Genomic DNA, 12,243 nt, shown 5'->3' on the forward strand with positions numbered 1-12,243 from the left:
CCACAGTGCATGTTCAAGTATGCACATTAGGCCTTTTGAACATGGGAGCCTGAGCCCCTGCAACGTAAATTCTGGCATATTTTATCCCACCTGAAAACCCCAATCCTTTAGACATAAAAGGTATACAGCGGTGCTCACATAAACATAAGTATAGTGTATGGACATGTTCCAAGAATAGTAAATTCTTTTTAGCCTGTATGTTATACTCGTGTTTATGCAAGCATCATTGTATACCCAAGTACAGCTGCACACAGCCATTTGTGTAAAGCACCTGGGCTTTCCGGGCGAGTGAAATGCACCAGAATTTGTTGCAGGTGCTCAGGCGCCTGTGTGCAAGAGGCCTTTGCCGGGACTTATGATTCCTGATTGAACAAAAAATAAATGCTCTCATCTTATTGCAACTTCAGTTCTTGAGCCTTTTTCCCTCTTAAATGCCAGTGTGTTTTGTTGTGGGTTTTTTTTTTTTTTTTTGTTTTTTTTTTGGTAAAGTCTCGGTTCTGAACCCCCTACCTTGCCTTTTGTAGTCCCCTTAAACATATACATTATTTTTCTCTGGATAGATATGTCCAGGTGAAAGTGACTCCTGCAGGGCAAAGCATTCGCTCCTTTAAGAAGGACCTATCACCAGTAGAAATTAACTTGGGCATCCTACACACTCACCTCTAACCCCAACTCCTTTTTTCTTTTTTTTGTACTCCAGTGACCTGCATGCAGGTATATTCCACTGCTACAGAGTGGAAAATGACCCAGCCTGCAGTTCATTTGTATACAAAAAAGCAGGAGTTTGCATTAGGGATGAGTTCAGGGGTCACCCAAGCTCATCTCTAGTCAGCAATTTGGCAATTCTCCATAATGTGATAGCAATAAAGATAGGTGAAAAGAAGTTTTAAAAAATGAATGTAAAATAAATTTAAAAAATGAAAGCCCCCCCCTTTCCCCACATACATGCGCGTGTAAACATATGTGTTGGGGGCACCCACAAAACGGTGATTGCATTACACGTTGCATATTGTGTCACACGTCTAAATAAGAGAAATAACTCTAGGGCCTATTATTCATGGTTGACGCTAAACTGCTGACCTGTATGGGCTTTTAAAGTGACGACTATGGATCATTTTGGGTACTGAAGTTTGTCGCCATTTTACGGGTGTGCACAGTTTTATAGCTTGACTGGTTTGCTAATTTTTTATATGTTATCAAAAATGGGCAATATATTATTTGTGTGCACTAAAATGAACTTGTGTATTACTAAAAATTATAATAAATATGCGCTAATATGTGACAATAAAAAAATGTCAACTACAGTAAAACCTTGGTTTGCGAGCATTTTGCAAGACAAGCAAAATGTTTTCATAAATTTTGACCTGATATACAAGCGATGTCTTGATATACAAGACATCGCTTTTCTTGTATATCACCGTGATTTACATCGGCTCTGAGCTCTCTGCTCGTTCCTGACACTTCACACAACACACACAGCTGCTCTCCTCCCCCTTCCCTCTTCCCCTTCCCTCTTCCCTCCACTACTCCACCCTCAACAAGTCAGTGATAGTGCTCTGTACAGTGTATTATATTCTACTTAATCTCTCTTTAAAGTAAAATACAACACTGGCTTTGGTCAGCATTGCCTGCATTTACTGTAAAAACAATTAGAGCTAATATTGTGATTTCATCATTTTATTGGCCATTCAGATTGTTGTATGTGATTGAGGTCATGGAGCCTTCCATGTATGTATGCTGGTTTCACACTGCTAGGAGTACAGGGGATGGGGATGATGGGCCTGTATAGGAGTACAGGGGATGGGGCTGTATAGGAGTACAGGGGATGGGGATGATGGGGCTGAATAAGAGTACAGGGGATGATGGGGCTGAATAAGAGTACAGGGGATGATGGGACTGTATGGGAGTACAGGGGATGATGGGACTGTATGGGAGTACTGGGGATGATGGGACTGTATGGGAGTACAGGGGATGATGGGACTGTATGGGAGTACAGGGGATGATGGGACTGTATGGGAGTACAGGGGATGATGGGACTGTATGGGAGTACAGGGGATGATGGGACTGTATGGGAGTACAGGGGATGATGGGACTGTATGGGAGTACAGGGGATGATGGGACTGTATGGGAGTACAGGGGATGATGGGACTGTATGGGAGTACAGGGGATGATGGGACTGTATGGGAGTACAGGGGATGATGGGACTGTATGGGAGTACAGGGGATGATGGGACTGTATGGGAGTACAGGGGATGATGGGACTGTATGGGAGTACAGGGGATGATGGGACTGTATGGGAGTACAGGGGATGATGGGACTGTATGGGAGTACAGGGGATGATGGGACTGTATGGGAGTACAGGGGATGATGGGACTGTATGGGAGTACAGGGGATGATGGGACTGTATGGGAGTACAGGGGATGATGGGACTGTATGGGAGTACAGGGGATGATGGGACTGTATGGGAGTACAGGGGATGATGGGACTGTATGGGAGCACTGGGGATGATGGGACTGTATGGGAGCACTGGGGATGATGGGACTGTATGGGAGCACTGGGGATGATGGGACTGTATGGGAGCACTGGGGATGATGGGACTGTATGGGAGCACTGGGGATGATGGGACTGTATGGGAGCACTGGGGATGATGGGACTGTATGGGAGCACTGGGGATGATGGGACTGTATGGGAGCACTGGGGATGATGGGACTGTATGGGAGCACTGGGGATGATGGGACTGTATGGGAGCACTGGGGATGATGGGACTGTATGGGAGCACTGGGGATGATGGGACTGTATGGGAGCACTGGGGATGATGGGACTGTATGGGAGCACTGGGGATGATGGGACTGTATGGGAGCACTGGGGATGATGGGACTGTATGGGAGCACTGGGGATGATGGGACTGTATGGGAGCACTGGGGATGATGGGACTGTATGTGAGCACTGGGGATGATGCGACTGTTATCCGAGCACTGGGGATGATGCGACTGTTATCCGAGCACTGGGGATGATGCGACTGTTATCCGAGCACTGGGGATGATGCGACTGTTATCCGAGCACTGGGGATGATGCGACTGTTATCCGAGCACTGGGGATGATGCGACTGTTATCCGAGCACTGGGGATGATGGGACTGTTATCCGAGCACTGGGGATGATGGGACTGTTATCCGAGCACTGGGGATGATGGGACTGTTATCCGAGCACTGGCGATGATGGGACTGTTATCCGAGCACTGGCGATGATGGGACTGTTATCCGAGCACTGGCGATGATGGGACTGTTATCCGAGCACTGGCGATGATGGGACTGTTATCCGAGCACTGGCGATGATGGGACTGTTATCCGAGCACTGGCGATGATGGGACTGTTATCCGAGCACTGGCGATGATGGGACTGTTATCCGAGCACTGGCGATGATGGGACTGTTATCCGGAGCACTGGGGATGATGCGACTGTTATCGAGCACTGGGGATGATGCGACTGTTATCCGAGCACTGGGGATGATGCGACTGTTATCCGAGCACTGGGGATGATGCGACTGTTATCCGAGCACTGGGGATGATGCGACTGTTATCCGAGCACTGGGGATGATGCGACTGTTATCCGAGCACTGGGGATGATGCGACTGTTATCCGAGCACTGGGGATGATGCGACTGTTATCCGAGCACTGGGGATGATGCGACTGTTATCCGAGCACTGGGGATGATGGGACTGTTATCCGAGCACTGGGGATGATGGGACTGTTATCCGAGCACTGGGGATGATGGGACTGTTATCCGAGCACTGGGGATGATGGGACTGTTATCCGAGCACTGGGGATGATGGGACTGTTATCCGAGCACTGGGATGATGGGACTGTTATCCGAGCACTGGCGATGATGGGACTGTTATCCGAGCACTGGCGATGATGGGACTGTTATCCGAGCACTGGCGATGATGGGACTGTTATCCGAGCACTGGCGATGATGGGACTGTTATCCGAGCACTGGCGATGATGGGACTGTTATCCGAGCACTGGCGATGATGGGACTGTTATCCGAGCACTGGGGATGATGGGACTGTTATCCGAGCACTGGGGATGATGGGACTGTTATCCGAGCACTGGGGATGATGGACTGTTATCCGAGCACTGGGGGATGATGGGACTGTTATCCGAGCACTGGGGATGATGGGACTGTTATCCGAGCACTGGGGATGATGGGACTGTTATCCGAGCACTGGGGATGATGGGACTGTTATCCGAGCACTGGGGATGATGGGACTGTTATCCGAGCACTGGGGATGATGGGACTGTATAGGAGTACTGGGGATGTGGATGATGGAACTGTGTAGAGGGCAGTATTGAGGGCATTAGTGGTAGATTGACAAAAGCACAAAAACCAAGGTAAGTATAGTAGCAAGTCCTAGTTGCAGTCTCGGAACACCCAATAAGAGGATAATATGCGACCGGTCTAAACTACGTGGCATGTTCACCAATGCCAGGAGCCTGGCGGACAAGATGGGTGAACTAGAGATACTGTTGTACGAGGAGGATTTGGATTTTGTGGGAATTTCAGAGACCTGGTTCAACAGCTCTCATGATTGGCTGGCAAACATTCAAGGGTATACCCTTTATCGCAAGGATAGAGGGTAAAAAAGGGAGAGGGCTATGCCTATATATCAAGAATAATGTACAAGTGAATGTGAGAGATGACATCACTAAGGGAGCTAGGGAAGAGGTGGAATCCCTATGGGTAAAGCTCCAAAGGGATGAAAATAAGGGGAAAATTAATACTGGGAGTATACTATAAGCCCCCTAACCTGAGGGAGGAAGTGGAGACAGATCTCCTATCACAATTTGGATTAGCAGCAAGGATGGGAAGTGTTCTTATAATGGGGGATTTTAATTATCCAGACATAGACTGGGCGGAGGGAACCGCGCATTCATCTAAGGCTCGCCAGTTACCTCAATGTCTTGCAGGACAATTTTATGGGTCAGATGGTAGACCCACCAACTAGAAATATAGCATTACTGGATCTACTGATTACCAACAATACAGACCTGATCACGGATGTGGAAATACGGGGCAATTTAGGGAACAGCGATAACAGGTCAATTAGTTTAGTTTAAATCACACAAATAGGAAACATAAAGGGAATACAAAGACACCGAATTTGAAAAGAGCCAACTTCCCTAAACTACAAACCTTGCTAGAAGGCATAAATTGGAGTACATGGATTGAAAACTGGCTACAAAGGCGAGTTCAGAGGGTGGTGATAAATGGGGAGTACTCGGAATGGTCAGGGGTGGGTAGTGGGGTCCCCCAGGGTTCTGTGCTGGGACCAGTCCTGTTTAATTTGTTCATAAACGACCTGGAGGATGGTGTAAACAGTTCAATCTCTGTATTTGCAGACGATACTAAGCTAAGCAGGGCAATAACTTCTCCGCAGGATGTGGAAACCTTGTGAAAAGTTCCAAACTAATTAATGGGGTGGGCAACTACATGGCAAATGAGGTTCAATGTAGAAAAATGTAAAATAATGCATTTGGGTGGCAAAGATATGCATGCAATCTATACACTGGGGGGAGAACCTCTGGGGGAATCTAGGATGGAAAAGGACCTGGGGGTCCTAGTAGATGATAGGCTCAGCAATGGCATGCCAATGCCAAGCTGCTGCTAACAAAGCAAACAACAGAATATTGGCATGCATTAAAAAGGGTATCAACTCCAGAGATAACGATAATTCTCCCGCTCTACTGGACTCTGGTCCGGCTGCACCTAGAGTATGCTGTCCAGTTCTGGGCACCAGTCCCCAGGAAGGATGTACTGGAATTGGAGCGAGTACAAAGAAGGGCAACAAAGCTAATAAAGGGTCTGGAGGATATTAGTTATGAGGAAAGGTTGCGAGCACTGAGTTTATTCTCTCTGGTGAAGAGACGCTTGAGAGGGGATATGATTTCAATATACAAATACCGTACTGGTGACCCCACAATAGGAATAAAACTTTTTCGCAGAAGAGAGTTTAACAAGACTCGTGGCCACTCATTAAAATTAGAAGAAAAGAGCTTTAACCTTAAACTACATAGAGGGTTCTTTACTGTAAGGGTTATACAACGTAATACTGACATATAATCACACACATAGGTTGGACTTGATGGACTTGTGTCTTTTTTCAACCTCACCTTCTATATTTACCTTAAAGTGGATGTAAACCAGAGTAATGAAATTTGACCTAGGCACATCTATCTGTAGTGTTTACTTATCTCTCTCCAAAGCACTAAGACCCGTGTCTTTCTGCTGTTTCGTTTCTCTGTTATCAGCATGATGACTTCTGACAAGTTCTCCGAGATGGAAGATAAAACCAGCCTAAAATTTTTGTGTCGGGTGGGTGCTATTAATAGGTTAGCAGAGAGCTTGTCTTGTCACAGCACAGCTCTGAAAGTATCTTCGTTCGTTTGTAGTGTGTTGTGTGCCTTTCCTCCAATCAGCTGTCACACAGTGTAAGCCCAGACACCACTTCTACTGCAGAGTGAGGAAGTAAAAATTCTACCACATCGTTAGAATTCTAAAGAATATAGCAAGCTGAAGACAGCAGATATGCATGTAAAACTTATGTAGGGAGATTTATTTAATCTCTGTGTATCTGAGGCTGTTCACTTCACTGGGTATAGGAGAGGGTTTACATCCACTTTATGGCACAGTGGTGTAGTGGGTAGCACTCTCACCTAGCAGTAAAAAGGGTTGCTGGTTTGAATCCCAACCTCGACACTACCTGCCTGGAGTTTGCATATTCTCCCTGTGCCTGCGTGGGTTTCCTCCGGGTACTCCGGTTTCTTCCCACACTCCAAAGACATGCTGGTAGGTTAATTGGCTTCTGTCCAAAATTGGCCCTAGTATGTTGGGGACCTTGGATTGTGGGCTCCTTGAGGGTAGGGACCGATGTGAGTGTGGAGTGCTGCGTAAATTGACGGCGCTATATGGGTACCCTAAATAAATAGAGATAATTGTAGACACGCACCCACACTCTCTCAAGTTGAACTGGATGGACTGGTGTCTTTATTCAACCTTACTAACTGTGTAACTATTACCGTAAATAAAAGTAGCAGTACACTTCTTGGAGTGAGAGTGTGTATATATATTTGTGGTCATAAGTTTACACACCCTGGCAGAATTTGATTTCTTGGCCATTTTTCAGAGAATATGAATGATAACACAAAAACTTTTTTCACTCATGGTTCGTGTTTGGCTGAAGTCATTTATTATCAGTCAACTGTGTTTACTCTTTTTAAATCATGACATCAGAAACTAGCCAAATGACCCTGATCAAAAGTTTACATACCCTCGTGATTTTGGTCTGATAACATGCACACAGGTTGACACAAAGGAGTTTGAATTGCTATTAAAGGTAACCATCCTCACCTGTGATCTATTTGCTTGTAATTAGTGTATGTGTATAAAAGGTCAATGAGTTTCTGGACTCCTGACAGACTCTTGCATCTTTCATCCAGTGCTGCACTGATGTTTCTGGATTCTGAGTCCTAAGGAAAGCAAAAGAATTGTCAAAGAATCTGCAGGAAAAGGTAGTTGAACTGTATGAAACAGGAAAGGTATATAAAGAGATATCCAAGGAATTGAGAATGCCAATTGGCAGTGTTCAAACTCTAATCAAGAAGTGAAAAATGAGGAGTTCTGTTGAAACCAAACCACGGTCAGGTAGACCAACTGGGGTTTCAGCCACAACTGCCAGGAAAATTTGTTTGGGATGCAAATAAAAACCCACAAATAACTTTAGATGAAATACAGGACTCTCTGAAAACATGTGGTGTGGCTGTTTAAAGGTGCACAATAAGGAGGCACTTGAAGAAAGATGGGCTGCATGGTCGAGTAGCTAGAAGAAAGCCATTACTACGCAAATGCCACAAATTATCCCTCTTACAATACGCCAAACAGCACAGAGACCAGCCTCATACCTTTTGGCACAAAGTCATTTGGAGTTATGAGACCAAAATTGAGCTTTTTGGCCACAACCATAAATGCTACATTTGGAGAGGAGTCAATAAGGCCTATGATGAAAGGTACACCATTCCTACTGTGAAAAACTGAGGTGGATCACTGATGTTTTAGGCATGTGTGAGCTACAAAGGCACAGGAAATTTGGTCAAAATTGATGACCATATGAATGCAATATGTTTTAAAAAAATACTGGAGGATACTGCGCATGGGACATACTTGGACATTCCAACATGACAATGATCCAAAACACAAGCCCAAGTCGACCTGTCATTGGCTACAGCAGAATAAAGTGAAAGTTCTGGAGTGGCCATCTCAGTCTCCTGACCTCAGTATCATTGAGCCACTCTGAGGAGATCTCAAACGTGCAGTTCATGCAAGACAGCCCAAGAATTTACAGGAAATGGAGGTTTTTTGCCAAAAGGAATGGGCAGCTTTACCATCTGAAAAGATAAAGAGCCTCATCCACAAATGCCACAAAAGACTTCAAGCTGTCATTGATGTTAAAGGGGGCAATACACGGTATTAAGAACTGGGGTATGTAAACTTTTGATCAGGGTCATTTGGGTAATTTCTGCTGTCATTATTTAAAAAGAGTAAACACCGTTGATTGATAATAAATGGCTTCAGCCAAACATTAACCATGAGTTAAAAAAAATCAGTTTGTGTTATTCATATTCTCTGAAAAATGGCTGTATATCTGCAGTTTGAATCTAAGGCACTGCTGCTTCTGATTGCTAGTTTTCAAAGAGTTGAAGTAAGATTTGGCTTTACCAATGTATGATTCATCTCGCTGGAGGCTCTGACATGAGGAAGCACATCTCTGCTTTTATCAAGATGGCCACCTTCATACAGAGATACAGCATAGTGCAGAACAAGGCTTGGTAAGTCATTAATGGTGAGAGATTGGCTGCAGTGAGACCATGAGCAATACTGGGGACTAGTGTAAAAAATAGCAAAGAACCCAATACTGAAGCACTGTACAAATCCAATACTGGATTGGATTACGCTCCTGTCAGTCCATTTAAGGCAGGGCTATGCAATTAGCGGACCTCCAGCTGTTGCAGAACTACAAGTCCCATTAGGCATAGCAAGACTGACAGCCACAAGCATGTCACCCAGAGGCAGAGGCATGGTGGGACTTGTAGTTTTGCAACCGCTGGAGGTCCACTAATTGCATATCACTGATAATAAGGATGACACTTAGTGTATATAGTTCTGAAGGAAGACGGTGGTCCTAGTAGATATTATGAGCGTGCACCTTACACCCAGATCCACACCGCCTGTGTCACACTCCCTGAGGGCTTCAAACTCACCAGAAAACAGTAAATCACAAGCCTTGAGATATTTAGACGGAAGTCATCCAAAATATAGGTTTGGTTAGGTCTCCATAGACCCAGTCTGTCTTAACAGTATAGTCACCTGCTGACTTGACACCATCCACAGGCAGCTTAAGAAGTGTAATCGGAGACAAAGGTTTGTCTTCTTACACTTCAAAAGACTGAATAAACATCCTCTGTATTGCAATTAGCAGAAGTAAAATTGGATTCAACTTCTTTAGCTGCCTGTGGATGGTGCCAAGTCTTTACTGTTTTCTGGTGAGTTTGAACCCCTCGGGAGTGTGACTCGCGCGGTGTGGATCTGGGTGTAAGGCGCACGCTCATAATATCTACTAGGACCACCATCTTCCTTCAGAACTGTATTAATTAAGTGTCATCATTCTATCACTTATATCAGGGGAAGGCAACCTCGGCACTCCAGCTGTGGTGAAACTACAAATCCCATCATGCCTCTAGGAGCCATGCTGTGATTGTCAGGGTCTTGCAGTATCTCATGGGACTTGTAGTTTCAAAATAGCTGGAGGGCCGAGGTTGCCTTCCCCTGCCTTTTGTGATCAAACATATAAATGTCGGTCATGTTTTAAATGGACTGACAGGAGCGCTGCTATAGTATTGGATTTGTACAGTGCTTCAGGACTGGATTCTTTGCTATTTTTACAACATTATTCATTGATATAGGTACACTGGTTATTATTTAAATTGTAATAGTAATATAGCTATGAGTGGTGTGAATAGGCCATTAATTACACTTAGTTTAATACTGGGGACTAGAACTTTGCCCTCTGCCTGTCATTTTGGGCACTCCACAGTTGGGCAGCGCAAGTAAGTGTGTTTTTTATTTTTCTAATTATGTTAAGCACACAAGGCTTACAAAAGTATACCACATGTCTTTAAAAATAATCACCCCTTAAAATTGATGGAGCCTATCCTCACTGCAGAGATGCTCAGTGGGGACAGTTTTGCTACCATAACAGTTGTTGGGCTTTAATTTGACTCTATGGGCTTACATAGGTTTCCCATGGGTCTAGGAGGTAATTATTCCAGATGCCCTCACTCTATGATCCTATATCTTCTGAGTGTTTGTGTACTCCAAAATCTGAATACTATGATTTGCTAATATCAACAGCAGCTTCTGTGGCTGGTCCCTGATCTGTCTTTCTGCTCTCATGCCTTCTTATAAACCAGTGAGGCCACCTGTCACATTTGATGGTCAACAGAAAGAAGTGGGAATGGAAGGAGGTGACCAAGAGATCATCCATATAAGCTGTGGTTTATGTATAACAGAGAGTCCAGGTTTTGGAGATGAATGCTAATAGCTCCTTTCAGAAAATAGGTGAAGCCCATATGTTCATCTAAAGGCATTTAAAATGTGCAATAACCTTACAGCATCTGTAATCCTTTTTTTATTTAAACATATTTCAATATCAACTGTATTTTACCCTGTGTGAAAAATATGCCTCTTAATTTCTGTTTTTTTTTTCTTTTACAGCAAAATTCCTACCAGCCAACAAACAAAGGACGTTACAAGGTGCTTTAACATTGGGCAGATGGTCGACATGCCAACTTGTGTTTTTGGTCCGTTGTTATCTCGTGTTGTACATTATGCATTACTTTTATTTTACCTTTATTTTAAATAAAAATCTGATGAATAAGGGAAGCGAATATGGATTCCAAACCAAGTATTGTTTCTTAAAACAAGGGAGGAGATTTTGTATATTTTCAACATCAAAAATAAAATTTGTTTTAATTCCACTCTGAAATAGTTTTTTTCTCTTTAAATGACAAGTGACTGCTTATTAGATTTGTATTATTTAAAATTTACATTTTCACACTACAATTAGTAGGACTTTTTTATGAAAATTTTTTATTGTGTAAAAAAAAAAAAAAAAAAAAAAAATCTTTTATTCTAATGCCAAAATGTAAAGGAATGTAAAAACCTGGGATACTTTTAGCTTACCCTTCTGCATGTATGCATAACGTCAAACTTTGTTTTCCTCAACACTCCATGTCAGCCTACCACTGGGCATGCTCAGCCCATACCCCAACCTGCGGGACCTAACTTATAAATTTGACTCCCCCCCCCCCTCTGCGTTCCTTTCTTTTCTTCCTCACTTTGTAGGACCAAGCAGCACCCCCTACCTGGCTGCAATAGACTTGATCCACCTGTTGCGCTCCAGGTGCAGACCCTGCTTTACGGACCCTTAAATAGGCTTCTTGCGTGGGTGTTATGGCTGGCATTGGGATTGAAGGCCCGCTAAATGGCTGTGCCACTATCTGGTATGTAATTTTGTCTGATTTAATTGCCTTATTTGTGTCTGATGCATGCTGCATCGAACTTTATTTAGTGATGTTTCTCTAGATTGAACGGATCCCCGTGTGGCAGCTGGGATGCTTTTTGATCTCCACACCAGCTTAGGGTTGAATAGGGCACCCGCTTGTGGGCTATTGACGTGTACTTCGCTTTTGTTAAAATGTGCAATGATGATATTTACTATTCCCTTGGGTGATCTGTGTAAATTGCAGAATATTATTATAATCTGTTAGAGTCCTACCTTTTTTGTTTCTGTCCTGAACAAAACTTTTTCATTGCCCTGCTTCTGGCATGACTGGGTTTGATGAATTATCACCTGGTGAAATGTCTGAGCTCTGTTCTGGGAGGCTGCAGTATTAGCCTTCCCTAGCAGTAGTTAACACCTTAGAGGGTGATTTCCAAGCAAACTAATTCCTATTGCATTGAATTTGTTTTTGTACTGCTTTTTTTAGTCTGCAGGGCTGTAATTTGAAATAGGTGGGTAACCTTTAAACATCTTGGTTATCTTAAGTTACCAGATGACTTGGGTAGTATTGTGCATGTTATGTTATTATTCCTAATGTGGATTTCTTCTTTAGATTTGCTCAGTATCCCTGCT

The 12,243-nt window shown here is 43.9% G+C and overlaps 1 protein-coding gene across 1 annotated transcript in view; it reads left to right on the forward strand.

Annotated features, from left to right (window-relative positions):
- DDX46 (DEAD-box helicase 46) overlaps positions 1 to 11,086 on the forward strand; it is a 380,459-nt gene extending 369,373 nt beyond the window's left edge. Inside the window, exon 23 of the mRNA XM_073620805.1 lies at positions 10,824 to 11,086. Within this exon, the coding sequence (XP_073476906.1) occupies positions 10,824 to 10,871 (48 nt within the window). The 3' untranslated portion in view covers positions 10,872 to 11,086. The remainder of the gene's footprint in view (positions 1 to 10,823) is intronic.
- The last annotated feature ends 1,157 nt before the right edge of the window (positions 11,087 to 12,243 follow it).

This window comes from Aquarana catesbeiana, linkage group LG03, assembly GCF_042186555.1.
Source record: "Aquarana catesbeiana isolate 2022-GZ linkage group LG03, ASM4218655v1, whole genome shotgun sequence".
Taxonomy (NCBI): domain Eukaryota; kingdom Metazoa; phylum Chordata; class Amphibia; order Anura; family Ranidae; genus Aquarana; species Aquarana catesbeiana.